This window comes from Aspergillus campestris (assembly GCF_002847485.1).
Source record: "Aspergillus campestris IBT 28561 chromosome Unknown P168scaffold_2, whole genome shotgun sequence".
In the NCBI taxonomy this organism is placed as follows: Eukaryota; Fungi; Ascomycota; class Eurotiomycetes; order Eurotiales; family Aspergillaceae; genus Aspergillus; species Aspergillus campestris.
The window spans coordinates 2,233,478-2,252,553 of NW_020194337.1; the positions used below are offsets into that span (position 1 = coordinate 2,233,478).

General features: G+C 46.6%; 2 protein-coding genes across 2 annotated transcripts; one reads left to right on the top strand and one right to left on the bottom strand.

Moving 5' to 3' along the window:
- Positions 1 to 5,361: 5,361 nt before the first annotated feature.
- On the bottom strand, positions 5,362 to 6,950 carry P168DRAFT_99664 (Zn(II)2Cys6 transcription factor domain-containing protein). Its single transcript, XM_024842268.1, has 2 exons — positions 6,627 to 6,950; positions 5,362 to 6,570 (listed from the first exon to the last, which is right to left on the bottom strand). The coding sequence occupies exons 1-2, from the start codon at positions 6,753 to 6,755 to the stop codon at positions 5,425 to 5,427; spliced, it is 1,275 nt and encodes a 424-aa protein (XP_024696268.1). The 5' UTR covers positions 6,756 to 6,950; the 3' UTR covers positions 5,362 to 5,424.
- A 4,039-nt stretch (positions 6,951 to 10,989) lies between these two features.
- Positions 10,990 to 12,715, top strand: P168DRAFT_295393 (cytochrome P450; the record flags this gene model as incomplete). The annotated part of the gene is made up of 3 exons (XM_024838033.1): positions 10,990 to 11,128; positions 11,196 to 11,887; positions 12,005 to 12,715. 3 exons carry the CDS (start codon positions 10,990 to 10,992, stop codon positions 12,713 to 12,715), a joined length of 1,542 nt encoding a protein of 513 aa, XP_024696269.1.
- Between the last annotated feature and the right edge of the window lie 6,361 nt (positions 12,716 to 19,076).

Genomic DNA, 19,076 nt, shown 5'->3' on the forward strand with positions numbered 1-19,076 from the left:
TGCGCTGGTTGCAACCTGGATCAGCCAGCGCGGGGCTGAAGCCATCTATAAATAGGTTCCTATTTAGTGGCGTTATTGGCCAGAAGGGTGCCATGGCGCTGTTAGCTCCGTGACCTTCGAAATGTTTACAGGCGGAAGCCAGCGTATATTGAGTCATTGAATTCTCGTTTTAGACTAACCAAAAAAAGTACAGTCAAACAATCATCCCAGGCTGGCGAATCGAAAGCTTTAGAGCTTGGAGATTCTGGACAAGTCGCGAGCCTGTGTCTTTCACTGGTCAACGAAGGCTTCCCACGAATCCTGGGAGAAAATCGGCGTACTACAGTATGGCTGCGCTGCAGTCTGATTTAACAACTTCGGAGCTGCGGTAACACAGAATCTAGTGCCTCCGCCTCATCTGTAAAGATCCTTTCCTGACTAATCTTGACATGTTAGACATACCAGCTTGTGTCATGTGAATGGTGCCAGCGTCCCAGCAGCAAGATTGAGTTGGATCGCCACGAGGGTATAAGCTGCAAGATTGAAAGCAGCGACGAAGGGTGCAACTGCCAAAATTTATGGGATAGGTTAAGCACATCGTGAACTCTAATGTCTATTTCCTAATTCGCAGGAATAATTTCTCACGCTGTTTGTAAGCATACCGTATGCTTTGGCCACTATGTGAGCTCGCTGATAGCTGATGTTGATTCCCTCGTCGGTCTTCACCGAGGTTGTATGCCGCTTGAGCAAACCGCGATTGGGATATTGGGAAACTGGAGGAGGCACCTAGGAGGTGATGTTATTCAACATTACAGTAATAAGTCTAGAAAGCACATGTTATGTCACAAATGGTTCTTCGATCTATATTAATCTCCACCACAACATACCAATCTGATACCCTAAACTATCGAAAGTTTAATTACTCGTTTTATCAACTAGGGTTAACGTTTCTCTGCATTGATTTCAGCCCGCGCGTCTGGATAACACTTCGGTATATGATTACATGTTTGGAAAACAATTAGCTGTATGGATGCGGATTTACCGGCTCCTAGTACAATGACTCCGTCAAGATTAATTAGCTTTCCCTCCACTATTGGTTGGAGGGGAGAGCAACTCACTGGTATCAGTAAGTGAGCGAAGAACATGAGATAGCTTATGTGTGCACGTGGATGTCTATACTCGATTACGCGTATGTGCATGCTGTGCTGGCGGACATGACGGAAGGGGTAACATCCGGCATGTGGCTTTGAATTCACTGAGGTTGAAGGTGAGCCAATTTCCCGATGAGTTCGAGTTTCTAAGGCTTACGCCAGTTCCATTTATAGAAAGCCCTCAGGCCTACTCTTATTCGATTCTGAAACAAAGCATGTCCTGGAATACAGAATTTCTCGCATCTCAGACAGCAGTACTATGACACCTATACTTACGAAGAAATTCGACCATGTTTTGGCGGATCTGAAATATATCACCTCAGATGGCTTCCAGGACTCTATTTAGACTTTCGTCGGCTATATCACTTTGCTGCTTGGACTAGCAGGACCACTGCGCGTTCATGAACTGGATGGCACTCCTGAAGACGACTACGCTCCTATGACCACGACCGAGGCTGCTAATTTTGCTAGTTACTCAAGGGGATAGATTGCATTGCGCTTGTCTGGTGGTATTTATTTAATCTAGGTACAGTCATGTCTCGAAGTCTAGTGTTCCAATTTGATTTGCCTCAGGAGGCTGTCTAGTTTAGTCGCAGACTTCCTTGACTCTAAAGGTACTCTGGCCAGGTCTGCTGAAGCAACTAGCCGCCTTGACTTTTTACAGAATCTGACAAGCTATATCCCTGGTTCTGATGCGCATGTGCGTTTCAGTTATACGCGCGGTGATACGGCTGGACAGAATGTGGTTACAATTACTACGCAGCATGCTTGCGAATAGCTACGAAACTCCTTGTTTGCTTCAGCACTCAAGTTTAAGAATCTTATTACTGGAAGAAATATGGCCTTTGAATAAAAGGCTAACCCGGGGTACTGTCGTGGCACCCACGGAAGTCAAGGTCATCCCATGGGCAGTATTATCCAATTCCGCCTGTCAAAAAGTCCTTGACCACATGGCTGAGCCACTCTACAGGACCCGCCGTCTCTTGCAAGGAGGCATTCATAACTGCTCATTTGGCCGTAATGTGAACACTACCAATTCTGTTACAGCAATTTTTATAGCAACCGGACACGATGTCGCTAGTTTTGCTAATGAGCTTGGGCTCATTTTATCTGTGATTACGACTATACTACAATATCATTAAAGATTAGCCTCCACATGCCTTCGCTTCCAGTCAGTACGGTTGGCGGCGGAACAAGTTATACCACCCAGCAGGAAGCATTGTGTATCATGAGCTATAAGGGTTCCCACACCACATCCCGATTAGCAGGTCTCATCGCTGCAGGTCTCATCGCTGCACTTGCCATTGCACTAGTACGATAGCCGCAGGTGCCAGTGATACCTTTCCTGATATTTATCAAGAACTTGCTCGGAAGAACAAGACTTGGACAGAACCCCATGTTGAAGAATTGATACACATGGATAGGTACCAGTATTTTTGCACTACCTCTACGAGGAGGAGGTGAAACTGTCGGAATTTCCCAAGCTGCCGTGTATTTACCATGTATTACAGACACGCACATGTCCATATGTCGGAAATCAGACAGTACATAAAGTGATACACAAGTGCTCAAAAGTGTCCAGATATCTTTTGTAGCCGAGTGGTACTTTTTCTCATAGTTATAAGCCTGGTTTATACTATAGTAGCATGTTAGATCTCTTCCTGTACCCTGAGATCGCAGGTTTAAAACCTGTTATAAACAGTCTTTTCTTATAAAGCTAAGATATAGAGAACTTAGTATGTCATAAATTAGCTAAATTAACTTATAAAGATCAACCCAGTATGCAGCTAGTATGCAGTGAGCTACTAGTATATAAAGACTCAGGTATTATAGTTGAAAGACCTGTAATACCTGGAGAAGTATGCCAGAAATTAGATAATACATAAAAGTGATCCACAAGTGCTCAAAAGTGTCTAGATATCTTTTGTAGCCGAGTGGTAATTTTTCCCACACCGTATGATATCTTACTGGGGATACCAGTCAGGTCCAGCGGTCCAAACTGCGGTTCAGCTTTTTGGTGTAGTAGTCAAGTATGTCTCTGCTATAATACAGTATGATTATATTCTTTGAACTCCAGAGTCCTTCAGTTGATATCACATGTCCCCACATAAGGTTGATTTGTAACATGTAACCATGGGGTGAGCAGATAGGATACCCCGCAGCGTGTGTCTGGGGTGCCTAACACAAGAGGAGCGACATACGTTGATCTTGCAGGACGGTTGAATTATTCGGACGAGTGGGCGCATGCAGCCTTATCATCATCCGGGCCCCTGGCCGAGTAAAACAAATTCCAACCAGGCAAACATTCACATGATATCAACCTAAGCAAAGGCGTCTGCCATTCTTTGTCGTCATCCTGATATATACTACACGCGTTGCAAAAAGACGACTGGTGTTTGTTGTCGTTTAGTGGGGCTATTACGTGGTGCGTAAACTTTTGGGGTGCTCAGCTCCTGTCCAGGGATTTTTGATTCGTCTGAACATCATGTTGACGATCTTCTGGAGTCCCCCAGCGGCCTGCAAATTGTTCCGTATGGGGCTGGGACATGCAGGGATCTACTACACTGCTTTTGGTAGGGGTCTTGCCATATTGCCATGGATACATCCGTGGCTGTAGGCCGCCTGACCGGGCAATATGTCATATATGGCCGGGGGGTTCACACGCCTTCTATCAAGAAAACAGGCTCCAATACATTCTCGGGGAATTGCCTTTTTGGTGCTCGTAATTCCGGATAGCATACTTCCCGAAAGATTACGATACATCACATTGCGTGCATGCATGTCTGGGTAATCTTCACAAGGAAAATAATCATATATAAACGTATGGAAAGCTTGCAAGTGTCATAGTCTACACTCATAGTCTACATTCCCTTCGAATTCCATCAAGTTCTGGAACAAAGCAAGCGAGAAAAACATGCAAAGCAGCCTGATACTAAACAGGCTCGAAGTATCACCACCTGCCACGTGTAGGCATTCTAGCAGGGATATAACGTGGATCGCGTGCGGCCGCCTCGCGCTGATTTTCTTCTCAATATTCTTGGCAGCTTCCCGCGTTCTGCCCCCCATAGACCCCAAGTGTTCCCCGAGGTCAATCATTCACCATTATCGCTCCAATAACACTGGAAAGGAAGCCGGGGTCTCCATCCTGCCCGTGGTATCCATTCTGTGGCCAACGTATTCCTTCGGCCTAACTAACTCTCTGCGCAATATCCCAGGCATCAATCCAAACGTCCTCTGTCTACAGAACTAATGCGGCGCTACAGCTGGAATGTCACAAGCAGTAATAGTAATCGCACCGTGCTTTGGGGCAACTCTGTACCGACTCGAACGGGATCCGGCTCTAACCGAACCATTGAATCATCTATCTTAGCTTGTAATTACAGTTGTTACAAGCCCGTTCGCCACGCAGGAGCTCGCTATCTCCATTGGTATTCTATCAGTAATGCGTGCTAAGCCACTGATTCCTCATTTGGCTGCCTGGATCAACTACTTGCTTACCCTCACTTAGATCCCCGCATACTCCGCTCACTCTGTACGTGAAGGACCTATGACCTAGGATGGTGCCGTTACGTTCTGGCTTCCAATTGCTGGTATTGCGGTACAGATGAGCCACCTGTACTTTTACTTCTGGATGTATCTAAGGCAGCATACGACCCGTAAATAATAAATTACTGTTGTGGGCTGCTCAAGAATCATTACCATAGGTGTATTTTTTGGGACGTTATGTGTGCATTTTCCAAACATGACTTGCTATACTTGTCGGGTGCCCCGCTTTCTAAACTAATAGGATTAGAGTACTCTCGTATCGTCCTTTGGCTCACTGTAGTTTAGTAAAACTTCCATTGTCTAAGCTTGGTCGAACAGTAGATACATAGTACCTCACTACAATTCCAATACGTTGGACATATTGCCCGTGCGAGTTGTACTAAAGATGCCCAGCAGGCTAGATTACTGATGGGGTGTTGACTACATATACAACGATTTCATATGTAAGCGTAATCTAATTCACGGAATTTTTGGCCTGGAGACCCGGCCCGGCCCGGTCCGTGCCTCAAATACGGCCAATCATGAAAGACCAAGTTTGTCAAGACTGGTGGAGAGAACTGATCATCAGTGAAAGAGAGAGTTGAGATCAGTATCCAGTGTCAAATAATTGCACTGGTCCAGTCTTGAATCGTAGCGCAATACGTGGATCTTGGTGGTGCATAATTTGGATCAAGTCAAGGTATACGCCATTCCTCTATATTGTTATTCGCCTTTTATCAAAAGCTAACTACTGCCAACATGAATTTCCCTAAACACTTCTTGACAGCTCATGAAGCGCGATGAGAAAGGTAGACGTACTCTCCCCCGCTCTAGACACCTGCGTGACTGCGACCCGACTCGGTCCTAGTCGACCCCTCAGCAATTCCAACATCTGTTGGAGCTCAGCTAGATGCATCGCACCGGCCTCACAAACCATCGTATTCCGTAATATGGGACTTTCGACTCGGTACCGTCCAAGCCAGATAGCACTTTCGAGGACATCGCCTGTTTGGTAATTTCCCCATATGATCTCCTTCTCCTCCCAAGTTCGACTGGGAAATTTAGGATCCCGTAGATGTACGCATGAACGATACACATGCTCTGCAATAGTAGCCAAACTCTGTGAGATTGTCGCGAGGAGGATCGGATTATCAAAGCAAGCGGTACATGTCCTGCAGGAGATAGTCTTGTTGCAAATACATACGGCCGACCTCAGGCATAGCAAGTGTACATCAACCCCTATCTGGTCTACCTCTAGTAGACCCAGCCGTTCCAGTAGTTCGACGAGATTTGGAAGGCAGTTGCAGTCTGCTGTGCGGTTCAAGCCGCGGTTCATCGGAATGTGGGCGGAAACGGGGCCCGCAGAAATAGCCCTCCCACCAGCAATCGAGGAACCTGCATCTGTTACGGACGGCTGCGAAGGTATCACACCAGAGCTAACATCCAAACCCGAGAGTTCCATCCCATTTGTAGCGGCGAGATACACATCCAGCTCTGGAACCATGAAATCTTCTAGAGCCAGCTGATCCGGTGTATCAAAAGTTAGCAATGAACTTGTGTCCATATCGCAAACTGTTGTGTTTCCAGTGGCATCGGGTCTTTGAGATGATAGCGGTGTTGGTGGTAGCAAGTCACTGCCCCGAGCGGGTGGCACTGATCCGCCCCCGGACGGCTGTGGATAGACACCTGTGGAAGCCGTATTTGTGCTCGGTTGTTTTGGGGAATTTGATCTTAGTCGAGGGGCAGGATGATTAGTATGCCCCATATTCAACATGGAGGTCTCAGGCGATATTGAAGACCGACGCTCCGATGATCTCGCTCGCTGGGCTCTATTGGGAGTGTTCATCGTGTATTTGCAGACCGTGGACGCTGCTCGGCATCTGCCACAGCCCCCTTCTTCGCCGGTACACTTGAGCTACACGATAGGAAGTCTAGTTAGCTAGATTCAAATCAAAACATAGTGTGACCTGCCTTGCGAGTGCGGCACCGATCACAGGCAACCAAGGTATACCCACGAGCATCTTGCCCTGGGGGTTGTGTGGAGAGATTGAAGTGCTCGTAGTCCTTGGTGTCTTTATTGTAGCGGATAGTACCAAACATGTCTTGCGTAAAACATCCAAATCTGACTTACTGCCACTAGCGATAAATAACCTGACCACTTGACCCACTGATGGTGCTGGCTGCAAGATTGTCATCTTCCAGAACAGAGACCAGGCCCTGGTTTTCTAGAGATCAGTTTACCGGTAGCGTACAGTAGCACCGTTTTTAGCTTTCTAATATATTCTACAATCTCCACCAAACTGCCATATTGAGAGAAGCTTTGAGATAATAGATGAGAATTGTACAGTGATCCCTGTTTGAGCTTCACAGTCTCGATGATGTCATTTGGACTGTAGAATCCAATGAGACCTTATATGTATTGCATGACGCAAAAACATCCGCACAACACTGACTCCAGGTCTAATGCCCAACGACTCACTAGCCATCCAGTTGGGCGAACAGGGAATTATCCCTGTCATTTAAAGTTTGAAAAATATTGTTTCTTGCTTCCATTGAGACATTGTGCCCTATTAATTCCGATATTTACATCACACGACAATTCCGAAGACCAATCAGGCTGCGTGCTTTTGAGCCAAATTAGCGGAAACATCTTCCAGATAAAGGTTTCATGCATAATAGCGCTTCTGCACCCACCCCAACGGGTTTTTCTATTTCTTAAGTTGACAATCATCCTGTGATGCATGACTTGGACTGCAACCCCGAATGGATCCTCAGTTCGAAGATATATGGGTGTGAACCACCACACCCATGTTGGTGTGCAAATGAAATAGGACTCCTGGAACCGTAAACTATATAGCAAATTTATACAGAGGGCAAGTAGAAAAAGATAATTCAGCTACGGTGTACACCCATTCTGGACAGATGTACACTTGATTTGACTAAACTTCCTCAAGAAATATATCTCAGATACAATATGATACATTTAATCCGTGTCCTTTTATGTTTATAGTTACTGGGGATCTCTTGAGAGAGGTGAGATGAACGGGCAAGCCCTGAAAGACTAGTGTTGTTGTCCTCGACGTACAGTGAGGGCTGGTCACCCATTGAGACTAGCAATGTCTATCTGAAATCTCAGCTCTAATGATATTCAGCCGAACCGCGGTAAACCGCTGTGTCTATTACAAGGCTGCCGGATGATGACAAGCTGGGGTGTATCCGCTTGTGCGGACAGGGGTTACGGATTACCCTTCAAGGCAAATTCCGATCTGTACTTATACTTATTCGATGGGATATTGGGAGATTGTACCACCAAAGTCTTGCCTGATGACAGGTTTATCTTAATACGTCGATATTTGCCTTTTCCACTAATCCTCATGCTGGTGGATAAATCATCAATACTTGGCAGGGGAAGACGAAAGTTTTGTCATAAATGTAAAATCCGCTACTACACGGGTCTTCGGTAGAATCTGCCTCTTTTTCAGTGACTTTGGAATACTTTCATAGCTTATGAGCCATGAAGGTGCTTGCACTACACGGGATAGGTTCCTCAAGTGCATTTCTAAAGAAGCAGCTCGCACCTCTTATAGTCTTGCTGGGACCAGACTATGATTTCACTTTCTTTGATGGGGGGGTCTGCTGTGGCAAAGGACCTGGTATGCATATCACCCTCAATACATGATTAATCCAACGTTAACACTGGTACAAGGCGTCCCAAAATGGTACGCGGGGCCATACTACTCGTACCTAGATGATCATTCACCCGCCGAGCTTGTCGAAGTCCTTGGGAACTTGAACACTTTGAACACTTTCTTCGAACACAATGGACCATTTGACGGCATTCTGGGCTTCAGTCATGGGGGTGCCATCGCAGCTTTGTACATACTGGATCGCCAGATGCGACAGCCCCGTCTACCCCCCCAGTTCAGCTTTGCCATCTTCATCTCTGCCGCTGGTCCATTTTCACCGAACACATTGCTTCTTCAGGGCGAGATCAAGAGACTAATCAAACACTCATCCCCACAATCAAATTTGGATTTCGTGGGGTGGAATTCTGACCACGTTGACACTGTGGAGCGTACATTTCTGCAGCATCTTTCTCTATACCGTTTGGTTTATGATCGGTTGGGAATTACGAAGCCTGTCTTCAAGGTCGATTTCTTTCACACCCATGATAGTGACGCTGTTCCCTGTTTCTTGCACCCGTTGTTTGTGAAAGACCGTATTGATATTCCTACAGTACATGTCATGGGCAAGAAGGAAATGACGCATATGCGGCAAATATCTTTATCAGTCCAGGATATGTGTGTTGGTTTGCTTATGCGGGCTCATCAGCACCAAGGAGGTCATAGTCTTCCGGTTAAAGATGAGCTACGGGAACTGGCGTCGTCAGTTCACTGGGCGGCGAAACAGGGTATGTCCCGGTCTAAACTTTGATACATTAGACTATTATAATTTAGAAGCCGCAGATTCAATATACAGTATACTATACGAATCTTGGTATAGTTATAGTTGTGGCTTGCACGAAACATCTCATTTACACAGAACTCTATTCTCTGTATAATTTAATTATCCATATATCTATATAGTCTTTTTATATATATTTGAAAAGGGGCTTCCATCTCCAACCATGCAGTCGCCAGTCTGTACATGTCTTCTATCCTTCTTTGCTTCCTGTTTCAAGGATGTAAAAGCCTCTATCTATACATCTTTCACGTTGCTCTCTCCTTGATTAATCATGTTATGTCGATACTTCGTATTTTTCTTTCTGTTGCTTTTTCTTCAATTATATAGGGACCTCTTGATGTATGAATATATATACATATTTACTTTTTTGACATAATATCTAAAATACTTATCTCGATATTTCAATAGACTATGTCTATTCTCTTCTGTTATGCCTTCTAAGATTTGTATATCAAGTAGACAAGATAATTATAATCTTATAATCATACAACTCATACAAACTGACTAACTTTATTCAGGCTCTTCAGCTGTCAGTGGCATGAAAAATCCCAGAAACAGAGATAAAATCAAGTATGATAGAACTCTCTCTCTCTCTCTCTCACACACACACATCCCAATTTGTATGATTTAGGCGCCTGATTGTTCCATGACAATAACTGCCTTATGTCTATATGTATGTAAACTACAACTAATACTGTGTTAGTCCTTGGTTACCAAATGCGTGAATCATTATTTGCTGGTGTACTAATCAGGTTAAGCCCTATACCAAATATTTTTAGAGGTTCGGGATTTCGGGTGTAGCAGCTGAGATTGGTTCATGAGTTCAGGTTATATTTACAATTGACTCTCAGCATATGATAATAGGTCTCTCCAAATGCCAAAACAGCATGACATTTGTCCTCGATCCTCAACTCCATAGCAGATGAATAATATAGTACATACATCTGTTGTGACTAATATGGGGGATACTGGAACGCTCCTTTACCATGATTGAATAAGATGTTCCTGATGAACATTCCTAGAGTGCTCCCAAGAGCCGCAGCTACCGCCAATATCACACTTACCGTAGACCAAGACCAGTTCCCCCCATCAGTAGGTTTGTTGCCAGCAATGTTCCAGGTATAATGTAGGAGTGTAACGCCACAAACTATCACGACTCCTGTCCCCGGAAGCAGTCTTCGAGTGGAGCGCGGTAGCGAGGTACCGGTCTTCGTAACCTGTGGTGAATATCCAAGGGGCAGAACGTTTTGTTTCTGCATCTTATTACTCTCCGTAGCTTATTGGATATATAGGAGTGTTTGTACCTTGACCCAGTTATCCAGGGTTCCAACCCGCAATGTGTCTAATTTGCCTTGAGCATTGTCTGAATGACCTGCGTAGTCGAAATCTTCCGTGGCATCCGTCCCAGCGACCTCTTTTAACACTTCCTGGCCCCCTGGATGATCATCGAGATAATTAGACACGTCATAGACTAACGCAAGTTAGACTCTTCTGAATAAACCCTAACATGAGCAAAGTGGCAGACCATTTCCGTGGATGGCTATCCAGGCATTCCGTGGTGTATTGTGTTCAGCAACCTGCTGCAAGGTAAAAATATCCATCAGCCCGTTAGAAGCTAAAACAATATTTAAGGCGAGATAGCGGTCCATCAGAGGGGGGAGACGTAGGAGGTAAAGCTGATAAGTTATATGAAACTAGAAACCTCGGATAATCTGTTGGGGTATCTTCCGTCGGACACAACCCTAATCAGGAAGGCGCCGAAGGAGGTAACCTATTTACCAACATTATTTATCTGCTTATAAAAGTCCTGCTAGTCGGAGTCTAACAGCTGTGTTTAATTTTTTTCTTGTATATCCATCGCCTCGGCAATATGACAACCAGATGGTTTTACTTAATAGCGGGCAGCACTTCAGGAGATCAGTGTCTGTCGGTGGATATCTCAAATATGAAATCGTTGGACGACCTGAGGCGTGGCACTGCCAGCATGTTCTCAGTGGCAGTCCCTGAGTGTAAGTGCTACTTCCCGCGTGCGATACATCTTTATCACATAATAGCGACTAAATCAGTGCAACCCAGCAATATCATTCCACGGCGAATCTGGCCTCCTATCTAGCATCAATGAGATTGAACAGACTAGAAGCAAGATCAGGGTCTGCGTGGATAACCAGGCTATTCGCGAACCTGCTGGCCCGCGGGAGATACCATTTGTTGGGAATTATTTTGAGATTCATCCCGACCACCTTGGCAACCATGAGCGTCTATTTCATCGGTATGGAAATGTCATCAAGACAGTGGTCATGGGGAGGACCGTCTACCTTACCAACGATCCTCGGGTGTCGGAAGTAGTTTTTGGCGAGAACGAATTCTTCACCAAGAAGACCTCTGATCCCAATCATCCCCTCTTTTGGATCAGTGATGTTGCTGCCCTATTCGCAGCCGACACTGCAGCAGAGAGCGTTAAACTAGCTCACAAGTTCGTACCACCTAGCATGTCCCCCAAGGCTGTTCAACACTACATGCCAGCTATGCGACAGGAGATACAAAGTTCTTTCAAGGTCTTTGACGCACTTGATGATCGCCACCAGCCTTGGAATGCCTACCAATACATGCTCAAGCTGAGCTCTCAGGTAGTAAGCAAGATGGTCTTGGGACTGGATGTGGGTCATTTCCACACGCCTGATACACAGCTTCATGAACTTGTTAGTGTGTTGGGGGAATTTGTCGTTGCCGTGAGGCAAGCTTCTCTCAGCTTCCCGTGGCTCAAATATGTTCCTTTTAGCCCTGCGTACCGGCTTTCCGCCATCAAAAAGCGCATCTCCTCACTTATGCACCAAGCAATCGATGTTTGGCCGCTTCCGGGAGCAAAAGATCTACCCATTTCTCAGGCAGCCCTCCAATCAACCTGCATCGCAGACTACCTTAAACGGGCCGTCGATGACGGGAACCAAAAACTACCGGACGAATATATTCCGTCCAATGCCCTGCTTGTCCTTGCGGCAGGTATATCCGCGACATCTTCGATGCTCTCCTACCTCCTCTACTTCCTGGCCAACTACCCAGAGACGCAAGCAAAAATCCTCCAAGAACTGATAAACAATGATGTAACACCCGAAAAATGCTGGACTTATGACACCATCATGTCTCTACCCTACCTTGATGGTTTCGTGAAAGAGGGGCTCCGTCTTCATGGCCCAGCATTCCAGCCCGCGCGCAACGCGAAAACAGATGTTATTGTCCCCGGCGCCTACCGGATCCCTGCGGGCGCCGTTGTCAACCCGCTCTTCTCCTCAATACATCGCAACAAGGAATACTGGGAGAATCCGAGTCTGTTCCACCCCGAGCGCTGGCTATCAGCCAATGTAAAGAAGCACCGGATGGCGTATTCGCCGTTCGCAGCAGGACCTCGTGGATGTGTGGGCTTCAATGTTGCTCATATCGAGCTGCGGATGATTCTGGCCATGCTAGTGCTCAGATATGAGTTTATCGACATGTCGCCTGATCCTGTGGTATATGACCATGAGTATTTGCTGGAACTGCTCGTGAACTGCTATGTTAGGGCTAAGAGAAGGACTGCATGGCCAGAGAAGGCCTTGTAGATATCGATCAAACAAGCCACTAAAGTACGATTTACTTAGCGGCTTGGCTGGGCGGGTGGAATCGCTGGGTAGTTATTCAATATAATGCTGTTTTTTTGTATTGGAATTGCTTATCATTGTTTTGTATATCAATAGTAATATTATATAAGAAAATAGCTGATTTAGACAGAAATTGATTATATTAAAACTTCTTGATTCCTCTTATAATTTAGGTAAGAAATAGAGTGGGTAATAGCCAGGTCAGGCCAGGTTAAGGACCCTCTGTTACGGAAACCCAACGAGGTTAATACCCCACGAAAGGCGGCACAGCCAGGCAGAAGCCCGACGCCAATCGATTGACATAAGGATCGGAACCCTTGCACAAAGATGACTACGAGTCACGTGATACGATCACCTACTCCTAACGTGAGATAGAGGAGTAGCTACGTGATGCGATCACCTACTCCACGCCTACCCCCAGGGAGTAGCCGGAGGAGTAGGCACCAAGGGAAACACATAATTGGAGCGACTCCGGAAGTGACCACAAAGGAGTCACCACGGGAGTAGCCAAGGAAGGATATATAAGAACACTCATTCGCCTGTATCTACAGTTTAGTTAGTCGCGTTCAATAACACTCTCAAGTCTGAGTATACATTTCAAGTCTAGCTTCTACTCGCCCACACTCAACCTAAGTGATCAGGTTTTCGTACCTGACACACCTTACTTCTCTTATCGCTTATTAGTCACCTTTGGACCATCGGGTCACTCGTCGATCGATACAGTAGCACGGCCACTGTGTGAGGCCTCGGGTTAGTACAGAACCCCTCGTCGATAACTGATAGGAAGACCGCAGGGCGCTCTTCACCCCGAATAACCCAAGTCACCAACGCTAGGACGGCAGAAGCGAGAAGGGATCCTAGGGTCTTGACACATTGAACGCCAGTTAGCACGAGTAGAGTCTTGGGTTAACTTAAAAACAAATCGAAACACCATCATGTCAAACAACAACAGAACGGCCGCGCCAACCCCTAGGACTAGCAGTGGAAGCAGTCAGGGAGACGCCAGCGCAGGACCAACCCCAGCAGATGTCGTTGGCATGATCGAGCAACTGCAGGCGCATATCGCAACCTTAGAGGGGCGACTTGCGACCCGCACTGTCAAGGTTAAACCACCAGAGGCATTCGACGGCACTCGTTCTAAGCTTCGTGCATTCCTAACGCAAATGGACATGTACATGAAGATGAACGGAGAGAGACTCGCCGCCGAATCCGACAAAATTGTATTCGCCGCCACGTACCTGAAGGGTCCAGCGTTCGATTGGTTCGAACCCTACATCAGGGACTTCCAGGACAACACCGAAAACGATCGAGGCGACGAAACCAAAGAAGTGTTCAAGAGCTATAACAACTTCAAGGAACGACTCCGTACGACATTCGGGGACATCGATGCGGTTCGAAACGCAGAACGAAGATTGTGGCGACTACGACAGTTCAAATCAGTCAGCCAGTATGCTTCAGAATTTCAGCAGGTCATATCTCAGTTGGATTGGGATGACGACACCTATATTGCACGATTCGAGGAAGGGCTCAAACCAGAAGTTCAAGAGAAACTGATCTGGATGGAACGGCCAGGAACCCTCAGCAAGATGATCGAACAAGCAGTTAAGATCGACAACAAGTTATTCGACTTCAACATTAGGCGCAAAAATCAGTCAGGCAACAGGTACCAAGGCAACCAGAGAACAAGTCAGTACAACGCCAATGATAAACGACAAGCGCAGCCAAAGAGCCAAGGATACAGCGATCCTTATGGGCTACAACCAATGGAGCTAGACGCAGCTCAACACCGAGAAATCCCTAAGGAAGAAAGGGAACGACGTCGAAACGACAGAGCATGCTACAATTGCGGAAAACAAGGCCACATGGCAAGGGAATGCCGATCGGGCCAACAACAGAAAAACAACAATAGGGAACCAAGGAAGCAGTTGAAGGCTACCCGTGAAGGAGCCAAAGGTGCTCAGAACAGCGATAAGGGCAAAAGGTCCAAGGCGGACCCACCAGCCAAGAAATTATGCGCAACCTACGAAATCGATTGGTCAAACGAACCCACGGATCTAAGCGATCATTGGTGGAGCGACGACAACGACTACGACATAGAGGATCAAAGCCATCCTAACGAAGAGAAAGGGACGGTGGAGTCCAACAGCGGAAGCGACAAATTCCACGCAAGAACGGATGGGTCCGATAAAGCCATCAGCACAAATGAGCCAGTCGAAAAGGACGAATTTCCTAGTATAGTCTGGGACGATATCGATCCGCTCGACGAAGAATTCGGTACTCAAGCGAGAGGCCCAAGGCTGAGCTTAGAGACTGATACACCTCAAAATCCCCTAGAACCAGAGAAAACCGCAGAAGGATATTGCGAAGAAGCCGACGCACGGGACGTCGCACGAGCATTGGTCAAGCTAAGGAAGCAATCAATTGTGACCAACAGAATCAAAGAGCTCAACGGAGCCATCGAGGCAAACATCCGCAGCAGGGTCAGGGATTGCACCCACTGGAACCTAGAATGCTGGGAAAAAACCAACGAATCATGGGAAACACACCGATGGAAGCACGCGCAACATTCAGGAACATGGTGCGCGCAGTGTCAGAAAGACAACACCTGGTACCATGACGAACTCGCGAAACTCGAGCACAAACGACGTTCCAACCCACATGGATACTGCGACTATGAATGGTGCTTATGTGCCCATTTTAGGACGCACCCACGGCACAAGGAACTACCATGGATAGTGTGCTACGACAAACATTGCCGACTGCATGACGCAGAAAAGGCAGCGTCAGGATACTCGCCAAAAATGCCAAAGAGCGTGGATGGATGGGGAACAACGTGCCCATGTTGGGACCTACAGTGTTCTTGTAGGAGTTACCCGCATCACCCACACCACAAATACATGGCATGGATGCAGTGCTACGATGACAAGTGCAGGACGCACTACGACGACAAGTTCATCAGCACTTACCTACCACAACTACCGCCATACGAGCGAGCACCAAATTGGCGAAACAAAAAACAGATCGCAGCAACAGGATGGGGAACCCATATCAAGTTTATTGCACGAGTGCACGGACAGGCAGCCAAAGTGATGCTTGACTCCGGAGCAACGGGCAACTTCATGGACCCTCAATTCCAACAGAAACTGGGCATCGAAGGCATCAGAAAAGCCAACCCAGAACCTATCGCAGGACTGAACGGTGAAAACTTAGGAAACCACCTTACAGTCGAATCGGGACCGACTCCTATGGTTGTATTCGGTCATTTCGAACGAATAAACTTCGACGTGACACGGTTAGGACGGTACGATATAGTATTGGGGATCCCATGGCTCAGGGATCACAACCCAGAAATCAACTGGAAGACAGGCAGTCTTCAGTTTACGAATTGCAATTGCCCAAAACAAGGACAGACGACAGGGGTGTCTGAGTCCCAACGGCATACTCAGGAGCAAGGAGCCCGAGTATCGGCTAAGAGGTTTAGAGGTGAACCTAACGACGACCATGCGACACGAGTGTTGGCAGCGACAAAGCCAAGTCACCGAGATTGGTTAATAACACTACCGGGGTGGGCACCGGACACAGCGACAAACTATTGTGAAATCACGACACTGGGAGAAGTCACCGAGAGACCTACGGGTGAGGGACTCAACACCAGCAACATCGAAGTGCAAGTATTAGCGGCAACAGAACAGATTGTCGTACCGCAGGATTACGGAAGATTCAGGGAACTATTCGAGCAACCCGAAAACCCCGAACTACCAGAGCATGGGCCACACGACCACACTATTCCAATCGAAGAAGGAAAGCAAGTGGCATGCAGGAAAATCTACCCAATGTCAGAAAGGGAATCACAAACGCTACGAGCGTACATTGAGGAACAACTAGCGAAAGGAACAATTCGACCATCAAAATCACCGGCAGGACACGGCGTCCTGTTTGTACCAAAGAAAGATGGAAGCCTACGACTATGTGTGGACTACAGACCACTCAACCAAGTCACGATCAAAGACAGACACGCGTTACCATTAATCACGGAAATACAAGACAAACTCAAAGGAGCTAAGATCTTCACGAAACTCGACATCACCGACGCATACAATAGGCTACGCATCGCTAAAGGAGACGAATGGAAAACGGCATTCAGATCAAAATATGGCCACTATGAATATTTGGTCATGCCATTCGGTCTCACCAACGCACCAGCATCATTTCAGAGATTCATCAATGAAGTACTAGGAGAACTACTGGATACGTTCGTCATCGCATACCTCGACGACATCCTTATCTTCTCGAAGAATCTCGAAGAACACAAGATACACGTCAAACAAGTGCTACGGAAGCTACGAATCGCCAAACTACGATGCAAATTGAAGAAGTGCGAGTTCCACGTCACAGAAACAGACTTTCTAGGACATTGGATATCCACGGAGGGAATCCATACCGACAAAAACAAAGTTCAGGCAGTCAGGGACTGGCCACGACCAAGAAATCTCAAAGAACTACAACAATTCATGGGATTAGTAAACTACTACAGAAGATTTGTCTATCACTACGTGCACAAGCTAGGACCACTCTTCAACCTGATGAAGAAAACAGAGGACTTCAACTGGACAGACGACTGTCAGAAAGCATTTGAAGACATCAAACACCAACTCACCATTGCACCAGTCTTGATGCAACACGACCCAGAGAAAGAAACAACGATTGAGACAGACGCTTCAGACTACGCTATCGGGATGAGAATGACTCAACCAGGAGACGACGGCAAGCCAAAACCAGTCGCGTTCCATTCAAGGAAATTGATCCAAGCGGAACTAAACTACGACATCCACGACAAGGAACTATTGGCAATCGTCACCGCATTCAAAACATGGAGAGTCTACCTCGAAGGAGCAAAGCAACAAGTCATCGTCAGAACGGACCACAAGAACCTTACCTTCTTTACGACAACCAAAGAGTTGACGCGGAGACAGGCAAGATGGTCAGAAACACTATCGCAGTATGATTTCAGAATCCAACATTGCAAAGGCAGTGAGAACGGCCAAGCCGACGCGCTGAGTCGACGACCGGACTATGAGCTAAAGAACAAAATCATCGAACCTGCGATCCTCAAGCAACATAAAGATGGATCATTGACATACAACCATCAACAACTGGCAGGAACCATGGAGATCAAGGACGATCTATTGGACAAGTTGATCCACGAAACAAAACAAGACAAAACCATTCAAGAGATGCTGAACAACTCAGCAGACAGCGACAAATTGGTCACAGACGAAGACGGATTAGTCTACATGCATGGACTCATCTACATACCTTACTGTATGAGACAAGAGATCATCAGAATGCACCACGACGAACCACTTCAAGGACACTTCGGAACCGAGAAAACATGTGAACAAATCACTCGGAACTATTATTGGCCTAACATGCGAAAAACCGTACAGGGTTACATTCGAAATTGTGATACCTGTATACGGGACAAGCCTGCGAGGCACCAACCCTATGGGAAGATGCAGTCACCGGACGCACCAAAACGACCATGGGAATGGATAACGGTGGACTTTGTTGGACCACTACCAGAATCCCGAGGATGGGATATGATCACTGTCATCACGGACAGATTGACAAAATACATCCAGCTCGTACCAACGAAGAGCACAATGACGGCACAAGACATGGCTTACGTGCTACTGCACCACATCATCGCCAATCATGGGATGCCGCAGAAGATCACGTCGGACAGAGATAAGCTCTTTACGTCAAAATTTTGGAAATCGTTGACAGACATCATGGGGATTGATCACCGCTTGACAACAGCATATCACCCACAAGCAAACGGTCAAACAGAAAGAACCAACCAGACCATTGAGCAGTACCTTCGACATTACATCAACTACGAACAAAACGATTGGGAACAATACCTACCAATGGCACAATTCGCGTACAACAACGCAGCACACGCAACCACGCAGGAGACACCATTCTATGCAAATCATGGTTACCACCCAAAGATGTACGGCGAACCCAGGAACAAGGAAACCGTATCGGAACAAGCGGAAGGAGTAACAAAGGCGCTCAAAACACTGCACCAGCAATTGGCAAGAGACATCGACTTCATGAATATGAAGGCAGCGATTTACTACGACAAACACCACAAGGAAGGGCCTGACCTAAAAGAGGGGGAAAAGGTATTCCTGCTCCGCAGAAATATTAAAACCAAACGACCAAGTCAGAAACTTGACCACCAAAAATTGGGACCATTCATCATCGAAAAGAAATTGGGAACAGTCAATTATCGGCTAAAGCTACCAGAATCAAT

What these genes read in the sequence shown, in the direction of transcription:
- P168DRAFT_99664 (XM_024842268.1), bottom strand. Translation starts at nt 6,755, where the DNA reads ATGTTTGGTACTATCCGCTACAATAAAGACACCAAGGACTACGAGCAC. An exon ending in ATCGGTGCCGCACTCGCAAG is followed by an intron (nt 6,571 to 6,626) that starts GCAGGTCACACT and finishes CCTATCGTGTAG; the next exon opens with CTCAAGTGTACCGGCGAAGA.